Source organism: Pseudorca crassidens, chromosome 9 (assembly GCF_039906515.1).
Source record: "Pseudorca crassidens isolate mPseCra1 chromosome 9, mPseCra1.hap1, whole genome shotgun sequence".
NCBI lineage: Eukaryota > Metazoa > Chordata > Mammalia > Artiodactyla > Delphinidae > Pseudorca > Pseudorca crassidens.
Window position 1 is genome coordinate 72,472,255 of NC_090304.1, and position 24,872 is coordinate 72,497,126.

Here is a 24,872-nt window from a genome sequence, read left to right on the forward strand (position 1 = left end):
TTTATGCAAAGCCTGGAGGTAATGATGATTCAATTTGGTAAAAAGCAAACTTAAAATGCTATTTATGTAAACAAACAAAAGCCCCCTTTTAATATTATTGCATACAGGTCAGGGACAACAGCATTTACTTTTAAAAATCTAAGGTCAATATGTTTCTTAATTCTCATGGTGTAATGTTTTAATAACGTTTTTATTGCCAGTGAAGTTAACAGTAGGGCACTACCTGCACTTTGTCTGCTATAGGAATTTAGGAAATGTATTTAAAAGACGTAACACTGCCATTTACAACTCACGAAAATTCATTATTATATACCCAACGGAGTATGCTACTCAAAGTATGGGATTTCTTCTCCCTATTAGGCAAATATTTTCTTTATGAAATTCTATGATTTCACAAGAAGATGCCCATTTAATATCACATCCCAGCTTTTGATCTTCAGAACTTGGACTTGTATGTAGTCAGTGGGCACCTACATCTACATTGTCTTTCTATTAGTCCACAGACTAGTTCTGGCTTACTTTTGATGAAATCTCATTTTCATATGATTTAATTTTCAAGCAGAGGGGTGCTTTGCTAAATAAAGTTGACTGGCAATCTGAACATTTTCAAAAGGTTGATTGAACACTGATTTCTATTTTAAAAATGATGCTTTGAGTCTCTTTGGTTAACTTTCCACTTAGCTTTGGAAAAATTTTTTGGAAAAATAATCAATCACAGAGTTTTAGAGTTGGGAAGAAATGTAAAGCTATCTCAACCACACGCCCTCATTTTTGAGTGAGGAAATACAGTCACAGAGATATAAAATGGAAATAGCAGATACAACGTTTAAGAATTTGTACTGCCTTTGCAAACACAGAGGAGGAAGAAGCTGAGCCTCTCTCTCTCTTGCGCTCACGTCTACCTTCTCATTTACTCTCAAGGATCCTTCCATGGGTACATACTAGGATTGACTGGATAATTTTAGAATTACATATTTCTTTCTCTTAATTTGTATGCCTTTTATTTATTTTTATTGATGTTGATTTTGTTTACAACCTTCCAGAGTCATTGATCAGGCACTACATAAAATATAAATTTTATTATTGCTCCATTAATAATGCTAATAAAAAGGATAATGTCACCCATCTCTTTTGGCAGAGGGGGAAGGGACAGTGGAACCCCAGCAACATATTTCAACAATGGAGCAAGAAAATTTGATAGAATGGTTTCCCTTGCCTCCTACAAAGGCCCATCTTTCTCTCAACCTCCTTGACTCCCAAGAAGGACTGTGTAAATATGCTCAGTGAGGCTGTGTTTACCTGGCCCTGTGTTCACTCAGCCTGGTCTGCCCAAATGCCACACAGCAGGCCAGGCAAAGGTCCGCCGTGCCTGAGAATTAGGCTGTGTTTCTCCAGTATTTAGTAGTTGCTGTGCATATGGGATCTTAATACAAACTTTCTAAGCGAAGTAAAGAATATTGAAATGGGTCACATCAGCATTTCACTAGTATTAGAAGCTTCCCAGAGAATAAATTTGCCCATCAGAACTTTCTGTGATAGAGCAACAACATTGTTGGTGACTGAAAGCATGATTTCATACAAGAGAACCACTTCTGAATTTTTTAAACTATTTTTTTAACACATGAAATTACACGCGATACAAAATACTTGTCTTACAAGTTGAAATCTTTACAGTTATGGGTACAGTTACAGTAACGCAAGTAATATTAGTGCATTCACTTAGAGCAGAGTTATTTGTCTTCATTGGGCTTAACACAAAGCCAAGAATGAATTATTTGCTTAAATGACTTTCTAGTCTTTGAATTTAAAAAAGAAAAAAGAAAATTACTTCTATCTCGTGTATAATGTGTCAGAATGATAAACAATGCCAACAGTTAAGTAGTCTGGTATTTCTGTAAAAGGGAAATTGTATTCCATAGCTTTTAAGTTGTAAATCCTTAAGTTTTGGTTGCATATGTCTATCAAATCGTCATTATCTCAGCTTTCAGGAAAATTACATCATCTTTGGTAATAGGCTGCCAACAAACAGAAACTATAGACTACACCATTTTTTCCAAAGAATCCTGTATTTTAATGAATAGCTGAATAAATAGACATTAATTATGAAATTCACATTAAGATAGAAGAAAATCCAAACATTTTGATTGCTCTCTCTCTTAAATTTGATAGCTACTACAAAACATACTATTTATGTTAGGGTAAAAATAAGCTGAATCACAGGAGTGTAACTGGGATGTGCTGGCAGATATATACAGTAACATGGAGGAGCCATAAAATAAAAGTGTTTATATGTACATAACTTTTTCCTTACTTTTTTGCATGGAGAAACACTGTTTTATAAAATGGGAAAACACACAGTAGACCACATGCAACAAGGACCAATACAATGTGCACAGCAGAATAATCAAACAAGACACAACTATGGGTTTAAAAAAGAATTTGGGAGCAGGAAAAAAAAAAAAAGGAAAGTTGAAACCTGGAATGCTTTCTTATTGAGGTTTCAGAATATAAATTTGTCTAACAAGCCTCTTGATAGTTTTCAAAAGTTCCCACTTGACCACCTAGGGTTGAAGTGTAAGAGCTAAAAATAAACCATCATATGATACAAAACTTTGTATATTAGCATACAAAAGGTAACAATTTACTTTTTGTATAAAATATAACCTTTTGATAGTATATTTATTTCACATATGTATAAATATAACCCAAAGAATATGCTTTAAGTATTTCTACCAAAATATTCTTTACAAAAGTTTACAAAACAAGTAATTTATTTATATTTACAACCTAGCACAGAAAAGATTCCGGGCCAGTGATGTTGGTATTGTGTAAAAGAGAGTGCTTCTAGACATTTTAAAGATTGCAAGAGGGCTTTGCAGAACTTTCAAAATGTGTTCTTTTTAGAAAGGTATTTAAAGAGTTATTAAATGATTTCAGTTAAATATCACTTGATAATTGAATACGAGAGTGTATAACTAAAATAGCTGAAGGTAACCTGTGTTCCTCTGTAATGAGGAAAATGATAGAGATATTTTGCATACATCCCAAATCAGCACACATCTTTGCCATTTTGCAGCTGATCTGTTACACAACTCAATAGGAACTCTTTCTTTGATACAGTGCTCAGCCCTGAGGGAGAAAACCTGGATATGAAGGGCCCATCTAGCATGTGGCAATGATTCATCGCATCAGGGACAGAAGAATGAGTAGACTGCTATTAATAGATCACATTCTATTTAGCTGTTCACCCAAATAATGTGTCCAAATAAGGCCAGATTATTTTTTGTCTCAATTATGCTTTCCTTCAAACCCTATGAAATAGATTTGTACACACCCGTACCCACCATCCCTGGTCCTGACCTTTTGCTTCTTATCTTCAACCAAAACATGATACCTTCTACTGTCAGCTTTGTTCTCCAAACTTCCTTTTCTTACAAATCAGTCTCTGGTCATCAAAATAAGCAGAGAGGGCCAGGCTCAATTTCACTCAGCTTGGGGACTAACCAGCAGTCATCATCACAGTAAGCAACACCCCAAGTTATTTGTGGTCAAATACATCTCCTTTATAGCAATGCCCAATGTGGTGTTTTCCCTTTTAAGTAGTGAAATCTGATGCAGACACATGTGCACTAACATTTCAGTATGATTAGGATAGGTCGCGACTGAATCTAAGATTCAGAAACTGGATTTGGAAATTGGTTGTGGAAAAAAGTTGGCCATCTCTGCGTTCTTGTTTCATCACTAGACACAGCATCTTGAAGTATAGGATATGTGGGAAAACTGAAAAAGTGAGGGGATGAATCTGGGGAAGAAATTCTATAGTCCACTGGGTGTTCTCTATGTTCTCCAGTTTTCGTTTACTTAGGACACTGTTTGGTTACTCCCAACAAATCTGTAACATTTCAATCTACCCTGGAAGTTTTAGGAAACCTAAATGAAAAGACAAAGTGGAGGGATTAAACCACACTTCATATCTGTTAGAGAAAATTAAGGAATTTGTTGCTTGTTGCTTGGAACTAGTACCTCCGCATGACGTGGGGTTTAAACAAGCCAGAAGTTCTATTACTTTTCTTTCAGGGAGAAAAGGAGCTTGGGAAGCCTATTTTACACAACTAATTACACATCAACATCACAGTTCTGTTTGGATAAACTGGATACTGTGTCCTGGGGTGTAGACAGGGAAAAAGTGATCCCAATGTTTTACTTCCAGGTTTGAGATTTAAAACAAGCATTTGGACTAAAATGTTCACCGCTACAGTTACTTTCTGCTTTCCATTTTTAAGCCAAGGTATCTTCATAGAGTCCAACTAAAAGTCAACAGTTTGGCCTTTACAGAGTCCTTGTAAAATACTGCCTTTTAGTGCTTGGAGTTTGTGAATTGTCTCCCTTTTCTTCTTTAGGAGTTGTTCCCCAAGATTTCATCAAGGTTGATGTCTTTCATCCAGTCATCATTACCAGGCTCTGTCTTCAATAAAGAATCAATGAAATCAGCATCACTGTTTAGGGCAGGGCCCATGTTATCAGTTTGTTGGTTGAGAAAGTCAAAAGCTAAGTCATTACCATGGTCGGTTCCTTGAAAAGCCCTGGAACTTTGGTTGGGTGAAGGAAAACTGCCGGCTGTCAGGGATGATGGCTGGCTTATGCTTGTCCTCGACTGACTCAACCCTGTTCCTGACTGGCTCAAATTAGGCAAAATCTGTGTGCTTAGCTGATTGGGTCTGAGATTCAGACTTCTGAGTGGACCCATGTTTTGTCCATTTAACGTCTGGCTCATTTGGTTCATGGGTCTAATTTGCACTGCTGGTGTTAACTGATTAGGGGGAGCCACTGCTCTCTGCGAAAATTGCTGGCTACCTACCACCTGTTGCAGTGACTGGTTTGGAGTATAGGCTGTAGGTGTGCCTGGGGGGAAGCGGACTCCTGTAGATTTCAGCGCTTCCTGCTGTTTGGTTGTTGCTTCTTGAGAGGCCCAGTTTGGTGCCGTTGTGTTGGATGTGATCATTACATTCGACGTTCTCTGTGCTGGCATGCTTGTCATACTATGGGTTAAGTTTGGTCTTAATTGTTGAGAATTGCCAACAGATCCAGCTCCAAAAGTGGCCACATTATTATTATTATTACTGGGCCCTAAAGTGGGTGGCCGGGGCATCAGAGGGTTGTTTTGATTTGCTATCAATTGGTTTGGGTTTCTGTGTTGGGTCAACTGATTCATTCCTGAAGTGACGCTGTATGTTCCAGGTTGATTGCAAGGCAGATTCCCATACATCCCTATGTTCTGAACTGCTGTGGATAAGGATGGCATTCTTGTCCCATGAGAAGTAGACATGAGGCTGGAATTTGGAGTTAAAATGGTGTGTGTTGAAACTGGGTTTGCCAAAGCCTGGTTAGAGTTTAAACTCACTGTTGATGAACCACCTGAGAAAAAGAAGATAATTATATTAGTTCATAACAGTAGGTTATCTCTTCTCTTATAGCGATTTACGATAGCTTGTCAGCTCTGAGACTGCCTTTGTGTGTAAGAACAAATAAAGAGAAATAATCATCATAGCATATTATATAAAAGGAATAAGACAGCTTTTGGGGGAAGTATCACCCTAAGTTACCCCTTGGTCAAGAGTTTACACATTATAGAAGGAAGACTGAAATAGAATGGTTCTATTTTTTAGGCTTTATTCTTCTGGAATCATTGAGGGGAAGTGATAGTCAATCTTCCATTTTGAATTAGCTTTACTCTGTTTCAAGACCAAAGACTACAACTTTGATTATCCAGCTGTCATGAAGTCCATGCTACTGGTCACCCCTGGGTCCAAATTAGAACATGTGGATGCACCCTATACATGGCTACTAGATTAACGGTCCAAATCTATGGCCTTGAAAATCATGTCCAATTTTCATCTGCATCCCCACTCAAGAAGCTTTCATAAGACAGGTAAATTCCCATCTCTTCAAACATCTGGAATTCAATGTAATCCATGCTCCAGTGATTACTTCCATACAGAAAGTACTCTGCTCTAGGAGGATTAGTTATTATCGCACTGTTATCCACACATCATGAACTACTTTGACTCAGCCATTTCCTTCTCATATGATGCCCTTCTTACCTCACCAAGCCCTATCTTTTCTTCAAAGGCTCAGGCCAAGGTCCAAGTTCCTTCATCAAGCTTTCCCTGATATTCCAGCCTCCTCTCTCAAGCTGCATTTGCTCTTTCAAGTTTTCATTTAGCATTTAGCTTCTGTATTGGGAAATACATGGAGCCTCAAAGTGCCAGCTAGTTATGTTGATACCTGTAAATAAGTGATTGAATGTGGGACCACTCAATCACAGTCTGCTGAATGAGGTTCCACCTATTGGATAGTGATTAACTGACACATTGAAATCTTGCTGGCTTGAGGAGGTTAAAATCATCATGGCAAGACATCTTGAGAGGCAGAAATGGAATGCCAGAAAGATAAATAAAAGTGCCTGCTGGATGATAAGTTCCATGAGAGAAAGAATTTTTGCCTGTTTTGTTCACTGTCATATTCTCCAAGTTCAGTGGATGGTGCAAAGTAGGTATTCAATTGATATTTATTGAATGAATGAACGAGTGAATGAGAGATTGAGGCAAAGATATAACTTGGAGAAAGATACTCTTTTAAAGTACTCTCCCAGCAGAGAGGCAGGGAGGCACAGAGAATCAGAGATACTGAGAAACAGAGAACTAGACACACATATGAGTATCAGAATGGCAGTATGTGAAGAGAGCATGGTTGCAATTATAACCCTAGCATATCCCCTACTGCTTGAGGATAGCTAGCGTGGTACACACTTTGAAAGACTGAAGGCCTTGCTATTTGTTTTAAAATATGTCCCCACTAAGCTACACCCCCCTTGAAGGCAGAAACAGTCTCTTTATCTCCTTGTATCTCCAGGTTTAGCACAAGGCCCTGACTGTGTAGGGCAGTGTTTGATGAAGAGGGATCAGAGTCAGATAGGAGAAACTTGGACAATAACTCAGAGTGCACAGGCTGCTACTGAGATTAAGCAATATCAAGCTTGGTATCTGCAGGTTTCATGAGAAGAGAATTTCCATTATGGAAATGCTATGGAAAAAATTTCGAGGCTTTAAAAATCACTGCCTCTAGGGACTTCCCTGGTGGCACAGTAGTTAAGAATCCGCCTGCCAGTGCAAAGGGCTGGAATCTACCTGGTCCGGGAAGATCCCACATGTCACGGAGCAACTAAGCCCGTGCACCACAGCTACCGAGCCTGCGCTCTAGAGCCCACGAGCCACAACTACTGAGCCTGCGTGCCACAAATACTGAAGCCTGCATGCCTACGGCCCATGCTCTGCAACAGGAGAAGCCACCGCAATGAGAAGCCTGCGTACCGCAACAAAGAGCAGCCCCCCTTGCCGCAACTAGAGAAAGCCCATGCGCAGCAATGAACACCCAAGGCAGCCAAAAATAAAAATAAATAAATAAATTTATAATAAAAAAAAAATCACTCCCTCTAGGTGCCCCCTATTTTAACAATATGCCTTGAGAAGGTTTATGAGGAGAGCTGTATTTTTAAACAACTAGAATAGGGAGAATTTCCATAAAGATAAAAAAATATTAATCACAGTTAATATTTAGAAGCTCTTAATTTGTGGTAGAAATTGTTCTAGGTGTTTTTCATACATCATTTAAATTTATTTTTTATTTTATTTATTTATTGTTTTGCTGTACGCGGGTCCTGTACACCGTTGTGGCCTCTCCCGTTGCGGAGCACAGGCTCCGGACGCGCAGGCTCAGTGGCCATGGCTCATGGGCCCAGCCGCTTCGCGGCATGTGGGATCCTCCCGGACTGGGGCACGAACCCGTGTCCCCTGCATCGGCAGGCAGACTCTCAACCACTGCGCCACCAGGGAAGCCCCAGACATCATTTTTAATATTAACATCTGGGCAAGGTGATTATTATAGTACTGAGATTGAAATAAAAAATGATAAAAGAGTTTGTGTTGTGCTTGTTTATTTCTTCTCAGAAGGCACGTGAATTACAGTGCTCTAGAGTGGTGATTCTTACCCATCTGGGGGTTAGCAGCTGGTTGCTAAGGTCACCTCCCTCAGGAAAATGCCCATATGTACTATGGAAGAGACTTCTAGGTCCCTCCCAAATACCCAACCTTCCTGTCTTCTTTAGAAACAGAGCCTTGATTTTGCAGCAATGTGCCCAGCTGAAAAACCACATTTGCCAAACATCCTTGCTGATGGGGGGTCCATATGAATAAATTCTGGCTAAAGGCAGAAGTTACTAGGTGATGGACTTCCCTGGTGGCACAGTGGTTAAGAATCCACCTGCCAAGGCAGGGGACATGGGTTCGATCCCTGGTCCGGGAATATCCCACATGTTGCGGAGCAACTAAGCCCGTGTGCCACAACTACTGAGCCTATGCTCTAGAGCCCACAGGCCACAATTACTGAGTCCACGTGCTGCAACTACTGAAGCCCGTGTGCCTAGAGCCGTGCTCTGCAACAGGAGAAGCCACCACAAGGAGAAACCTGTGCACCACAACGAAGAGTAGCCCCTGCTCACCACAACTAGAGAAAGTCTGTGTGCAGCAACAAAGCCCCAATGCAGCCAAAATTAACAAATAAATAAATTTATTAAAAAACAAAAAAGTTACTAGATGAGTGTCCAAAAAAACCTACTTTAAAAAGGGAATCTGACTCATTTGGGAGGCCATTTTACCTTTTCCCATCTTTCACCTTTCTATCTGGAATATGGATATGAAGACTGGTGATGTGGTGGCCACAAGGCAACCCTTAGGATGGAAGCTATATGCTCAAGAAGGTGGGGTAGAAAGACTAAAGAAGGCTGGATCCCTGATAACATGGTAGAGCCACCAAACCAGCCTTAGACTTCTATCCTTGGGAATCTTTTATATGAATGGGAAAAGAAAAATACAAACATTCACCTTGAATTTGATATAATATTTCAGATGGCTCTTAGCTTCCCCCAAAGCCACTGATAGGCCATGATATAAGAAGCCATGTTCCAAATAATACCCATATTGTCTTTCAACCTCCTTGAGGACAGACTCAGAGAATCCTGCTTTTGCCCTGAAGCAAAGCAATCTTAGAGAGTGGAATATATATATCCCGTTCCTAATTTTAGTGGAAAGAGGCAATCTGGTGCATTTGAAAATGTTTAAATAAATGAGAACAACATATTGATTACTACACTTAACAGGACCAGAAAATATTAATAAACAGAAATATTCACAGCCCCTCCTTCTTTAGAGAATCTCTTTTATGGCCTTAAGCAGAGAGAATTTAGGAAAATAGAGGACAAGCTTAGTTTAACATGACAAGCCGCAGAGAGTTCTGGGCAGAAAGGCTCAAACAGATGCTGACTAGGGGAAGGCAGGGGTAGCAAAGGTTATGTTTAAAAGAGGTTCTTTTGGAGTTCAGAGAGTGGAAGGGAGGGATTTTAGGGGTAGTGTCTGCCACCTATGCTATATTGATACCCATTAAGAAGTTTTGCTTTATTTTTTGGGTTTTTTTTTAAACATCTTTATTGGAGTATAATTGCTTTACAATGGTGTGTTAGTTTCTGCCATATAACAAAGTGAATCAGCTATACGTATACATAGATCCCCACATCCCCTCCCTCTTGCGTCTCCCTCGCTCCCTCCATATCCCACCCCTCTAGGTGGTCACAAAGCACTGAGCTGATCTCCCTGTGCTATGCGGCTGCTTCCCACTAGCTACCTATTTTACATTTGGTAGTGTATATATGCCAATGCCACTCTCTCACTTCGTCCCAGCTTACCCTTCCCCCTCCCCCATGTCCTCAAGTTTTTGACCCACCTCCTAGAGAAATGGAAATAAAACAAAAATAAACAAATGGGACCTAATGAAACTTCAAAGCTTTTGCACAGGAAGGGAAACCATAAACAAGACGAAAAGGCAACCCTCATAATGGGAGAAAATATTTGCAAACGAAGCAACTGACAAAGGATTAATCTCCAAAATATACAAGCAGCTCATGCAGCTCAATATCAAAAAACAAACAACGCAATCCAAAAATGGGTAGAAGACCTAAATAGACATTTCTCCAAAGAAGATATACGGATTGCAAACAAACACATGAAAGGATGCTCAACATCACTAATCATTAGAGAAATGCAATTCAATGATACAATGAGGTATCACCTCACACAGGTCAGAATGGCTATCATCAAAAAATCTACAAACAATAAATGCTGGAGAGGGTGTGGAGAAAAGGGAACCCTCTTGCTTTATATTTTAAATGCAATCCACCTTTGGTATTTTTGAGAGACTTCCTAAAGACTTAATTTGCTTTTCAATTATTTTTTGGTGATAGGGCTATTTGTCTTAGGGAGATGAGCCCAAAGGTGGAGATGAAAAGATTGGGCACTATGTAAGTTACAAATGCGACTATGAGGGAGAAATGTCTGCTTACCTTACACTATCTGGGTCAAGATATGCTGTTGGGAGGAGAATGGTTGAACCTAGCAGTTAGAAAATATTTATGCTTTTTTGACTCTCACAGGTAGTCCTGAGAGCAGTGAAATATGTGAATAAGGAACAAAAATAAGCAAGAAAAACTGATGAGTAGACTAAAATAAATTCCAGTTTGGTCTTGATCTGAAAGTTAAATTGGAGTTAGAGAAGGAGTCTAAGAAAGATGTTACAATTAAATATGAGATGGGAGAAGGAGGAAATACTAACAACTGAACAGTTTTCTTCTTTGCACAGTTATGATTTTTATTAATTTTTAAGAACACTTACCAGAATACTGAGCTGTTGGCTGCATGTTGCCCACATTTCTTCTTTGGTCTTTATAATCTGGGGGTGGCCTTGTCAAATGTCTGTTTATCTGATCTTGTGGAGCAATTTTCTCCTTGAAAACACAAATGAAAACATATTAAACAGCATTGTTACTTTCTCGGTTGTAAAAATGTATAGATTCATAAAAGTAAGAATATAAGAAAAATTTTGCAGTCATAGTTGTGAATCATGGATCTTACTTAGTTTTTATTCATGATTTGCAGTCATAGTGGTGAATCATGGACCTTATTTAGAGACAAAACTTTTCAATTTCAATTTCCTGCATGAAAGTGTAATTTCTACCTCTCCTTAACATTCAACATGTGTTTTGGGTCTTGTAACTACTCTCATTTTCTTTATTTTGCAATTAGCTTTCAGCGAGGACAAAATTTCTATGAATTCTGAGATGAGGATTTCTAGTTTTGTTTTGTAGCATACCTGATATACTTTGGTACCTATATATAATATTGGTCCTACCAAGTGTGTAAGGTGTAGGAATAAGATTGCCAGATAAAGTGCAGGACACTCAGGCATTCTATGTTTTAATTTGCTAACTCTGGCAACCTGAGATTGGAGGAGATAACTTATCAGATACTGATATAGGCATTCTGTGCCTATTACCTATTTTTTCCCCCTCATAAACAACCATCGAAAGTAAGTATGGTTATTCCCACCTAAAAGATAAGGAAATGGAAGCTTCCTTAGGTTAAGTAACTTGCCCAAGATCACACACTGGTAGAACCAAAACCAGATCCTGAGTCAAAAACTTAGGCTTTCCAGCCACACAATGCAAGGACCTCTTGCTGCTTCGTTTCTCTGCGCCCCATTCTCAGAGCCCAGAAATTTCCCAGTCTCCCTTCTTTTCTTCCTTCTGGAATCAGCCACCTTTAGATCTTTAGAGTAGGTGAGTTTGGGGGCTAACAGAGGAAACAGGGGCCTTCTTTTTATAGTGTCAGTGGCCCCAGCCAAAGATCACCAGGAATGTAGAGGGAAGAACAAATCTGACTCCATATTAGATCTGGCCCTTTTCCTGTGCTTACTCCTGCTGGCTCTGCACCTTTTATAAAAGAATGTTGCCTACAGCCTGAAATATACAGGATAGCCTATTCTCAGGGCTCTGACCTTTAAGAGTCCATTCATATAGAGATAGGAAGTTACAGAACAGAGAATAACGTTTGTCTTGTTGGAGGTTTACTGGGAACATGTGACTTGACCTACATGGATAGCTGCAAAAACAAAGGATTCCGACGCCAAGAAGTTTACAACAACTAACAACGCCCCTCCCTCACCTTTCTTTAAAAGTCCTTTGCTGAAACCCTTCAAGGAGTTTGGGGTTTTTTGGGCACAAGCCACCCATCTCCTTGCAGTAAACCTTTCTCTGCTCCAAACTCTGACGTTTGGGTTTGTTTGGCCTCGCTGTGTGTAGGGCACATGAATTTGCGTTCAGGAACAGGAACATACCTGTTGGGTTTATCACTCACTGGAGCCAGGAAGAAGGCACATCACGGGGGACCACAGGGTGTCTCAGCAGGAGTGTATTAGAAAGAACCTATTATAGGATTTGGGCTTTGACTGGGTGATTTAGGGAGGGTCTAAGGAAGCGAGGATTTGTTCTAGGTTGTAAGCTGTCAGAAAGTGAGGTTGATTCTATGACTGATTAAAGAATTATTTGTCACGCATTTAGCAAAAGGGGAATTTTTCCTATTTTGTGAGTTGCACAGTGACCTTGTTTATGTCTGTTTTTAGACAAAATTATGAAGTGGCCTTCTTTTGTCTCATTTTATCATGGTCTCAGAGCAATCCTATCTGAGCTTAGTGTTCTGTAAAATTGTTTACGTCCAACAGAGAACAAAATAGCCTGGCTGTGAGTGTTGTATCAGTTCTGGACATCAGGAGATTCTTTTCTCAGGATGGATCAGGAAGTTTTTAGAATGGCTTCACTGAAACTTTGCATGAACCCCAAAGCAACCCCCTTTTTCAAAGATAAAAATAATTGGCATAGGTATACAGAGAACAATATAATTATAGAAAAGTCAATAAATAGAAAAGAAAACCTTGTAACAGATGGGTTAATTAGATGGAAGCCAAATGTGGGCTGCCCAATTTAGAACCCACTTAAACCATGTATTTCTCAGTTTCCCAACAAATTCCAAACCTTCTAAGTAGAATAAATCTACTATAAAGGAAAAAAAGTGGCTTTAAAACAACAACAAACCAAATTCAAATTCTTGTTTCTAAGGAAAAAGACTTGAAAGACTCACAGGGATTTGGGGGCATCAAGTAATTCATATAAAACACAATTTTGATGAGCTAAGTGTAAATGAATCAGAAGCATATGGATTACATTTCTTTTAAATATGGGTTTACAAATTAAGGGAAAAAGTGGTTGGTGAAACTCTTTCTGGTTTTGCCCAAACCCTAAATGTTTAAGAAACAGCTTGAGATGTTCCATGAACCCAAATGTGGCAATATGCAACCATTCCTGCTGTAAACTATTGTGCAAGCTGACAGTTTTGATTTTTATGCCAACATGGGACTTTCTGAAATCTTCTCTTTTTCAAAAGCATCTATCATATTTTCCTATGCAATGAGGTGTTTCCGTTGTTTCTATTGTAGAAAACAGAATTCACGCGTGTGTGTGAGTGATAATCAGGCCATTGCTGCTCCATGAAAGACTGGATTTCAAGTCTGGGTTTATTTTTACATACGTTCAATCTACTTATTGACTTTTTATTCTCCTGAGGGGTTATTTAGGTTGTTCAAAGTGTTAACATACACAGCTCTGGAAACTTGAGTTTCTTAAAGTACTTGTTCACAAATGAGTTAGAGTTAATGGCCTTGCGCATGGACAAGAACTGCCATGCTGTCACTTTGTGCTGAGGGGCAGCAAAGACCAGACTTCAACACTGAATGGAGACTGCTCCATTTGCCAGAGAAGGACATCCCCATTCTACGCAAGTGTAAACTCACAGGCCATCCCTGAGGTTACTTCTGTGCAACACAAAATTTAACTTCACAACTAATGTCTCATGATAACCCAATATCTTGGACCCAAAAAGCTAACATAGAAATAATCTTCTGTTGCCCACATCTGTTCTGCTTCAGTTTCGCTATCTCAAAATGTAAAATATGGATAATTTTAGGACCTTTCTCATACTCCTATTGTAAGGATTAATCCTTTACCGTAAAAGCGCAGCATGGTGCTTGCCACATAGTAGGTGCACAAAACGTGTTGGTAATTATGATGTCCACTGTAACAAGTACTACTCATCTCTCTTCTTTGTGCTTCATTGGTGGGAAAATAATAGAAAGTACGGGATAATACACTTTCATGAGAAAATGTCTCAATTTAGGAGCCTATGTGGCCTTGCCAACTGACTGCAAATGACTACAAAACATATGCTAATGTAAAGTGGCATCAAAGACTGTTTCTTCCTGGATATGCTAAAAAGCACAGGCACCCTCAATGTCCGCCAAACAAAAAGAAATGTGAATGGTTTATAAAAATCACAAAAACAGCAGCCTCATTCTCATTCATCTCTCACAGCTTAGCTACTGCCCTTTGCACCTGTCCCAGCGGTGACTCAACTGGGACTCCATGGGAGTTAGGACAGTGCCAGTACAGGACCCTCATGGAATGTTTCCTCGCCTTTTAATGAGAGCTGAAAATCCAGAAATTCAACCTCTGCCTGTTACAAGTCAACAAATTAGTAGTGTTGATGGGAATGATGGAAGTGTACCCAGTAAGCCAATCTTAGATTGTATGTTTTTCTCTTCTACTGCCCTTGTTTCTTAGCTATTTTGTTTATGACGATCATAAAAAGGGAGGGAGTGGGTAGGAGGAGTGGAGATTTCAAAACTATGACTTATAGTAGAAATTAGTTGTGTCACTTAGCAATCCAGTCAGTGGTTCCCCTACAACTTAGGGCAACATTCAAGGTCACCTATAAGTTTATTTCTCACTATTCCTTGTTCAAGATCAAATAAGTTTATTTCTCATTATTTCTTCTCACATGCTCTGGATTCCAAACTTAATTCCATTTGTCATTCCTTATAAAACATAAAGGATTGTTATGATTTGTACTTTTCACTATGCATTAAATATTTCATCATACAATCTCAGACTAACCAACTGATACACACCCAGGCTATACCTTTCGGTCTCTGGTCCACTCTCCAGCTAGAATGGTGGACCACTCTATCCATCAGAATCCTACAGTCCTTCAAAGTCAAAGTCAAATTTTATCTCTTCTGGGAGACTATCCTCAATCTCTCCAAGCTGGATTTTATCTTTGCCTCCATTACATTTTCCCTCGCTATGTTTATACCTTTATTATAATGCAAATCAAATCTGAATCTAGTGCTTCCTTGTTTCAAATGCTTTAAAGTCCTCTCCATTGCTTTTCTTTTTTTGTTTTTGTTTTTGGCCACACTGTGCAGCTTGCAGGGATCTTAGTTCCCTGATGAGGGATTGAACTGGGGCCCCCAGCAGTGGAAGTGCAGAGTCCTTCCATTGCTTTTCAACAATATAAATTCTGATTTAGCAAGGCTTATCCTCTGGTCTCTGATCTCTGGCCTCCTAGCTTTTCACTTCCCTATCCTTGTGCATGTGACATGCCTCAGCAAATGTAATATGTAGTATACCTTATTGTCCCTGAGTCTTTGAATATGCTGGTTCTTCTGGCTGGACCCTCCCCCGTTCTTCCCTCCATCTCCTACTTCACCTTCAGATCTTCAGTAGATACAACTTCCTCTCTGAAACCACTTCTGGTAATCCCACATCACAGCATTTAATCACATGTATTACAATTGCCTATTTATTTGACATCCCCAGAGGGCTCTAAGCTCCTTAAAGACAAAGACAGGGTTGTCTTGTTTATGGCTGTATTCCCATTGTAAATTAGTAAATATTTACTGAATGAATTATACGCTTATCACACCCTGGGTTTCTGACTCTTACTGCAAAGCTCCTTGAGTATAAATTTATTTTTTTTTAAATTTTATTTTCTGTGTACCTTGGCTCTATCAACCTGGAGATGGTTAACTTTGCCTCTTTCTTCTTTCATTTGGCCAAATAGTTTGAAGGGAAAGCATAAAATTTGGAGAAAAGGCTTTGGTCTTAGGAGGCAGGAAGGGTTTGGAGCAGTTGTTGAATGTAGGAGTTTGAGAATATAGAAGGGACAAGCAGATAAATAGTGAAGTAGGGTTAATGCTTGGGTAATGTGTGGGAAATAATGACCCTGCCTTTAAGGTAAGGCCACTTAAATGTGGTGAAAGTGGGAAATACATTTTCGGTTTCCTTAAAAAACATCTACTATTCTGAGATGCTTGTATTTTGGAGGCCAAATTTTAAGTTTCGAAACTCCACACTGGCTTTTAGAGTTGCTTTAAAACACTTTCACCTCTAGAATCAGTTTGGATTTGAGTTGATTAAAGTTTTGTCCCCTATTTTCTGCCCCTGGGGGCTATGGGAGAAGACTGGTTTCCTGTGCCTGATACCAATGCCCATGTTGGTGGCTCTAAACATTCCTGGGCTGGGCAGGGCTAGTCAGCCCAGGTCCTATGCATTCCAACTGTCCAGCAGCTGGTAAATCAAGTTTTTTTTTTTTTTCCTGCAGCACTTTACATGTATAGATTTAGCCTCTCTTACAGCCAGGACACCCTGGTGGCTGTCCCGTAGGTAGACACAGAGACAAGCACAGTAAGTAGAAATGGAAAATAATGAATTCCCTCTGTTGGGCCAATAGGTATGTGCAGTAGAAATTGGGAGAAAGTTTTACCGTGTCAACAAGCATCTGCTGCTGGAGGAGAAGCTGCTGTTTCTGCTCCATGATCTGCCTCTGTAGAGTCTGTTTCTTTCCCATCAATTGCTGATTCAACAGTGATTGCTGGGAGTTCATGTAACCACTTCCAGTGTTTGGATTTGAGCAGGGGTTGGGACTTGGACTGGGGCCTGTGTTCTGGCCTACCACAGAGTGTTGATCCTAAAAAAAGAGAAGAGGAGGGGGTGGAAAGCTACTGTGAATTAAAAGAAAAAAAAAAACTTGCGCAAAGATCATAAGCTTAGATTCCAAACATTTTTCAACTTGTTAAGATCAAACGTGGTTAATGGGTTGGAGATCAGAGAATTGCTTTTTAAATGTAGAAGAAATAATTGCATATCACAGCAACCAAAGCAGCTGGTTTAATGACATTAGGGTACTGGAAAAGCTCCCACGTGACTCTGACGGTGGAACCTCCGCATTCCAGAAGGTATTTATGGCACGTCAAAGAAAATTACCATGAAAACATATGGCAAACCTCTGAATTGCTCAGGAACAAACACATCATAAAGTAACAAGTTCTTCCTTTTCCCTTAGGTTAGCCCATATCATTGCTGATCCTGCAATGAAAATCGTTTCAATTCATGTGTTTAAAAGTTGAATAACCATTTTGGACATAAGGGGCCTAGCTTTCTGTGATAAGGTAGGAAGACCTGTGAGTTTCTGTTTCACAAACACTGAAACTTGTTAGGGACTTCACCTTTCAGAGACTTGTTAATTTTGCTCCCTGGTCAGTAAGTTGGGAATCTTAGTGCATTAATCAGTAAAAGGACACCAACTGACAATAAGGAAGTATTGGTCAAAGACTCACAATTCTGTGTTAAATAATATTGGGTATTGGTGAATTGCCATTCTAATTTGAGGTCTCTACCAATGTTTAGGCATTGACAGGTCAGCACCCTGCAGGGCAGAAAGCTAAACCCAGCCAGGTGCTTTCACTAATTCCCAACTGGTGTGTTTAGGATTGAGCTGTGCACTGTTGGGGTTACAAGAAAACTAGAAAACACAGTCCTCATTTTGGAGAATTTATCATCTAATTAAGGAAGAAATGACATGCTTACATGTAAAATACAAGAAAATACAGAATCAAGTTTTAGATTAAATGATACAAGTACTAAATGAAAGATCCTCCCACTTTGATGATACTCATCTAGGAAGCAGATACCCAGGTGGGCCTTGCTCCAGAAATTCTGAGGCCACAGATCAGGTACCTACTCAGGTGATTCTAATGCTCATTGATCCAGGGAATGCTCTTTGAGAAACGCTAGCTATATGGGAGAAATGAAATCAGACTTTCATTCCCAGCTGGACTGTGTGAGGTTACAAGACGTTAAAAAGATAAAGCAACTCCCATGATGCCTGATGAGCAGTAAATAGTAGGTACTCCACTTGTGGACTTGCCTTCTCTTTCTTTAGTATCTGCTGAACTACAAAAAAAAAAAAAAAAAAAAAAAAGCCACCAGTTCAAAGCCTGTGGATGCAGGAAACATGTTCTTGCTTTAATAATCCCTGGGGCTACAGAGCTCACCAACTGCCACAAGGAAAAGGGATACAAAATAATCCTAAAATGACCATGCACTGAGGTTTGTTACAGGCCAGTCATTGGGCTTAGCACTTTATGTGATTAATATCATTTAGTCCTCCTAACAGAACAATGAGACAATGAGCAAGGACTATTATTTTCATCCTAATTTTGCAGATGAGAAACCTGCCTCAGAGAGATCACTCAGCTGTAAGTAGTTGAGGAAGATTTGAAGTCAGGCCTGTCTGACTCCAGAACTCCAGTTCTCAATCACCGTCCTCTATTGTCTCTCAGTTGAGACAGGAAGAGTTGGGGAGAAAAAGCTTCCTACTGTAAATCTGGGTCAACCCATCTGTCCATGCAGTAAATGTGTACTGAGCACTGTTCTAAGGGGTCACCCTCAATCAGGCGCCTGGAAGGGAGTGTTTTAGGGAGAAGGGCAGAGGCGTGGGGATGGGGAGGGGGTGGTCCTTCTCACCAGTTAATGAAAAATAATTAGAGTCAGCTCTGAGGTAGGAACATCCTCTGAGCAGCTGAAAGGAACTATCCCTAACACATCTGCACTCAATGCCCAGTCAGATCTGTCAGCTTTAAGTCCATCATGGCTCTTGGGAAAGATTTCACCCCACATGTCCTACAAGCCACCAGCACTCTCTCTTGGAGTGGGCTTCTTTCATCTGGGTTAGGGGCTCAGCTCAGGGCCCTGATACTTTGTTCTGTGCTGTGCTATTTTTTATTTCTTAATATCCAATTATTTGTTATATAGAGCAACCAATATAGATTTATGAAGTATTGTGTCTTAATTTCCTCATGTGTAAAATGAATGTAATTACATTCGTGACATAAAATTAGGCCAGGTGAAATTTAGAACAGTTCTAGGCACTTAGTACGTTCTAGATAAATTTTAGCAATTAATATTTTTCTTACTTATCTTTGTATTATTTTGTGTATGGCAGAGATATTTTAGAAACAATTATTTCTGTGAAGGAGCTTATGGTGTAAGTGTACTTGACTGCACATGTGGTATGTTTGGCTCCCATCATATTTTAAACACAGGTAGGCCCTTGTGCTCTCCAGTTGGCCACAGTCCCCACTATTCCTCATTTTATTATACCCACCCTTTTCCCTCATTTCTATTACTTGCTTGGTCCATGTAGGCATTTGAAGTTAAGATCTCTGGCTTATATTTTAATTTAATTTAATTTTTTTTTGCGGTACGCTGGCCTCTCACTGTTGTGGCCTCTCCCGTTGCGGAGCACAGGCTCCGGACGCGCAGGCTCAGCGGCCATGGCTCATGGGCCCAGCCGCTCCACGGCATGTGGGATCCTCCTGGACTGGGGCACGAACCCACATCCCCTGCAACGGCAGGCGGACTCTCAACCACTGCGCTACCAGGGAAGCCCTCTGGCTTATATTTTAAAGATGACATACAGATGGCCAAAAGGCACATGAAAAGATGCTCAACATTGCTAATTATTAGAGAACTGCAAATCAAAACTAAAAAGAGGTATCATCTCACACTGGTCAGAATGGCCATCATCAAAAAGTCTACAAATAATAAATGCTGGAGAGGGTGTAGAGAAAAGGGAACCCTCTACACTGTTGCGAATGTAAATTGGTGCAGCCACTATGGAGAACAGTATGGAGGTTCCTTAAAAAAATAAAAATAGAGCTACCATATGATCCAGCAATCCCACTCCTGGGCATATATCTGGAAAAGGTGAAAACTCTAATTCAAAAAGATATATGCACCCCAATGTTCATAGCAGCACTATTTACAATAGCCAAAACATGGAAGCAACCTAAGTGCCCATCGACAGATGAATGGATACAGAAGATGTGACACATACACACACGCGTGCGCGCGCACACACACACACACACACAGTGTAATATTACTCAGCCATAAAAAAGAATGAAATAATGCCATTTGCAGCAACATGGATGGACCTAGAGATCAGGTAAGTCAGACAGAGAAAGACAAATATCATATATCACTTATATGTGGAATCTAAAAAATGATACAAATGAACTTATTTACAAAACAGAAACAGATTCACAGACAGAAAACAAACTTATGGTTACCAAAGGGGAAAGGGGGTGGGATAAGGGATAAATTAGGAGTCTGGGATCAGCAGATACACACTACTATACATGAAATAAAACAACAAGGTCCTACTGTAGGCACAAGGAACTATATTCAATATCTTGTAATAAACTATAATGGTTTATATAATATCTTGTATAAACTATATATATATAACTGAATCACTTTGCTGTACACCAGAAACTAACACAACATTGTAAATCAACTACAATTAAAAAAAGAATCTCTGGGGCTTCCCTGGTGGCGCAGTGGTTGGGAGTCCGCCTGCTGATGCAGGGGACACGGGTTCGTGCCCCGGTCCGGGAGGATCCCACATGCCGCGGAGCGGCTGCGCCCGTGAGCCATAGCCGCTGAGCCTGCGCGTCCGGAGCCTGTGCTCCGCAGCGGGAGAGGCCGCAGCGGTGAGAGGCCCGCATACCGCAAAAAAAAAAAAAAAAAAAAGAATCTCTGGCTTATAAGATACACACATCACAAAGCCCATGGACACACTCACTCAAGGTTACTGCATTAAAAAGCAATGCATAGTCATTTCCATTAGGTGGTATGATACCTACTAGTGCCTTAGGATTAAAATCCACATCTCCTAATGGTTCGCCTAGTCACCCATGTATCCATCCATCCATTAATAAATTTGATAAATTTTACGGAATATCTACTATGTGACAGGCAGTTTTCTATTTTCCAAAGATCAAAAAAGTATTTACAAAGGGGAAGAATGAAGAGAAAGAAAAGAGGTGACAGAATGCTTACTTTGGCAGAATCAGTGAACATCATCAAAATAATTTCCAGTGAAATCGGCAAAACTACCCTCTGCTAAGATTTATAAAAGATCTGCATGCCAAGAAAATGTAACTCTGTCTTTCTCTCTCTAATCAAACAGATGGACCGTACTAAATTTAGTTTCATTCCTTTACAATACCAACAGATATTAAAATAAGAGATAAGCTCTCTTTTCGAATTTTGTAGATTTTCAAACCTTGTAGTTTTTAGCCCATGGGCCTTACCATGTACTCTACCATACACATTCTTTCCACTCATGATGGAAGTAATATTTGGCTGCTGATACATTTTTTTGCCCTTATGTTAGCTGTGAAACACAAAACACCTCCTTACACAGGCTTGCTGTCATTGCCAAGATGTTGTGCAAACTTTAGTACATAAAATATTTTGAAAGAAAAATATGCTCCCATGCGTTGGATTTGATTTCCATATTCAGCCTCACTCTTTGCCTTACACTCAGCCCATGTAGAACTTGACTTAATAGAAATCATCTGTTTCTCCCTCAACACTCATTTTCTCCTCAATTGCTTGTGAAGGCCATGGTAAAAATGGCACATCCTCAGCTCGTAGATGAAAGAGTGTGTGTGTGTGTGTGTGTGTGTGTGTGTGTGTGTGTGTGTGTTTGTGTGTGTGTGTGTGTGTGTGTGGTTGTGAATGAATTAGGCTACTTTTATATGCTAGAAAACTCAGATTTCTAGAGTCTCTTTCAAATCATGAACTTAAATGATCTTTCATTTTGTGTTTTTTTTTCTGTTTCTACCAATAAATTACGGTATTTGATGCTAACGTACAAAACAGGCTTCTGATCCTATCATCCTGGGATTTAATATAAATTTACATTTAATATGCACTTATAGATAGTTTTCCACATCTATGTGAGTGTGTGTGTATGTGTGTGATGTGTATTTAAGATTTTGAAGTTCTTTTATAGTATTGGCTAAGCCACTGAGTTAGGGTAGTATGCCAAGTGCTTAAATATGATTAAACCTTCTTAATCCTTGTTTTAATCCAGCACAGGACTGCTAGACCAATGAAAGCATTTCTATATCTTTCTCATAAAATTCTGCCAATAATCAAACTATATCTTTAGAATTATTATCTTCACTCTACCCTTAATCATTCATTCAACAGATATTTGTTGAGCATCTATTGGGTTCGCCAAAAAGTTCATTGGGTTAGTGAATACATTGTTCAATAAAATTCTTGGTGAAAATGAAAAATGTGTCTTTTATTTTTACTTCAAATCAAATGAACTTTTTGGCCAACCCAATATTATACATCATGCATTCTTCAGGCCTTAGGGATCAAAGACCACTCAGCCTGCTGGAAAACTCTGCAGCATGTCTATACTTCCAAGTTTTCCAACTGGACTATGGATGGGAAATTTATTTTCCAGAATGGTCTCAAGGAGGTTAGAAGACCATCTGGTAAATCATGTATATGATGACCAAACCTTTTAGCTGGATAAATCAAAACATGCTCACAAGTGAGAGGCAGTGTGTAAGGTTGATTTACATTTATAGGAAGCTGGATGCATATTTTAATGTATGGAAAATATGGTAAACGAATGCTTTCCCAAATGTGTTACTTTGTTGACTTAAGAGCTTGTTCATGGATCAGCACAGGAAGTACTAACTTAACAAGATCACAAACCATGTCTCTAAAATTTGGCAGAAAATTAAGGGAACTCTTTAAAATGGAAAACCCTTTTCCTTAGAGGACAAATCACCTGTCCTCCTTATCACCTACATTTCTCTTAAAGCCATTTTTAAGTCCTTTTGAAAAGAATGTCCAAATTAAAAATTAGAACCAAACCTCATTATTCTAGCCCTAACAGTGAATTCACCAATACCCTTTTCTTTAAAATTTTAGGCATACATATTTAAAGAAAGAGTATGTATGAAGAAAACCTTGTGAATCTCAGTAACAAACACCAGAGTGAAGGCCTGGCCCCTAGGCCTGACTTTGATAAAATGGCTCTGTAAATCATGGTCAATATGTGAGATATCTTATTAAAAAATGTTAACTAATAAAAATGCTAGGATTGCCTGTTTCATTTTAATGGAATGTGAGTGTTCTGTGAAGTAGGTTGATTTCAGCAAAAGGTAAAATGGGGTCCCATTAGACATGTCCTAAAGCAGCAAACAAAAATATCCCTGGTTTCACTGAAGTATGTTGAAATATTAATACTCACTGAATTCAGTCAGTTTTTACTATTAAAGCAGTTTTGTGGGCTGAACAGTGACATAGAAAGTTTCACAAAGCAAGCAGTTATCAGACAAGTATTGTTCTCTTAATATTAAAAAAAAAAACCTCTAAAAAATATTTGTCTTGTTTTGGGCATCTGGGTAAAATGGCTCTCTGTTTCTCTTATTTTGGAAGGGGAATATATAATGATTTTTTTCCCCACAAAAATGAAGTAATGTAAGTTACTTGGGATCCCTGAGAGTGTTTTGGCGTGGAATGACTGCCCTTTCTTTTTCTTGGCTTCCAGAGCTAGGCATCTGCAATTTGCAAAACAAATTCAAGATAAAGTACCCAGCTGGGCAAGTCTGTACAGTAGATCTCACAAACTGATTTGCTATTCAGTCTTTCTCCCCCTCCCCCCAGCTTGTCTCTTTCCCTCTTTTCTTCTTTCCCTGTCTCCATGAACTAACTGCTCAACTGTTCCTCCAGGCTATGCATCTTCTGAACTGTCTGCTTATGAAGCCATTTATTTATCTCTATGCCTGAGAAGCAAGTTGCCTTAGCTGTTTCAGATTCCCTACAAGATGGCAGGCCCACTTCAGTTATTTATCTGGGGCATATGGATGGTGAGGTGGCTGGGAGTGGCTGACACACAGCAACAGTAATGACAGCGACAACAAAACAATGATCAGGAAATCATCCAGGAAACAACTTTTACACAGAAAGACTGAAGGGACAAAACACTGCTGTCTTCAGATTTCCAGTCATTTATTTATTTATCTATTTTTTTTCCAGTCATTTATTTCAAGGGTCATTAAACTATGACATGACCAGTCAAATCCAACTTGCTACCTTTTTTGGTAAATAAAATTTGATTGGAACATAGCCATACACATTCATTTATATATTGTCTGTGGCTGCTTCCCCGCTACGACAGAGTTGAATAGCTGTGACAGAGACGTTATGACCCACAAGCCTAAAATATTTACTATCTGGCCCTCTATGGAAAAAAATGTTCTGACCCTTGCTCTGTTTGGCTGTACTAGCCAAGTCAGGCTAAGTACTTTGGTCTTTTACATTAAATTGATAAAATGCCTCAGAGAAAGTACCCAGCAATCCTTGGAAGGAACAGGCAAGTTGAGAATAAAAAATATCTATAATGACATCTGTTCACAATAGCCCTTCACTCCAGCCACCATTACAAACAGCAGAAACTGAAAAGCAACTTACACATCTTTTATCCAACTGCATTTAACAGTTGAAGACACTGCCCAGAAACGTTAAGGAATTGACTTGTACAAAATCACAAAACCTAACGAAAAGATGAAGAACCATCCAAATCCAGGAAAATACATTAAGGAGAAATGAATGGAATAAAGTCTATTTGCTTGAGAGAATTATAGCTTGTCTGATAGAACTGGCTTGTGGGGGTGAGGGGGGTAGGGGAGATGTTGAAACGTAGAATATGCAAACACAGAAGGATGTATTTAGATTAGTATTTTCTTTATCCTTTGCAACTCCGAACAGTAGCTGCTTTTCTCATCTATTTAATAGGACGTTTTTCTTCGCTTGCTCAGAACATTCTCCTCCACCCTGCAGGGAAACCCTGATCATATGTTAATAATCTGTTTGGTTC

The 24,872-nt window shown here is 39.4% G+C and overlaps 1 protein-coding gene across 2 annotated transcripts in view; it reads right to left on the bottom strand.

The window, feature by feature from the left end:
* Positions 1-1,590: 1,590 nt before the first annotated feature.
* The window catches only part of MAML2 (mastermind like transcriptional coactivator 2), a 361,646-nt gene continuing 338,364 nt past the window's right edge, over positions 1,591-24,872 (bottom strand). For both annotated transcript variants that reach the window (XM_067750771.1, XM_067750772.1), the window contains exons 3-5: positions 16,599-16,802; positions 10,780-10,891; positions 1,591-5,415 (exon numbers count right to left, since the gene is read on the bottom strand). In XM_067750771.1, the coding sequence (XP_067606872.1) occupies positions 4,397-5,415; positions 10,780-10,891; positions 16,599-16,802 (1,335 nt within the window). In that variant the 3' untranslated portion in view covers positions 1,591-4,396. The remainder of the gene's footprint in view (positions 5,416-10,779; positions 10,892-16,598; positions 16,803-24,872) is intronic.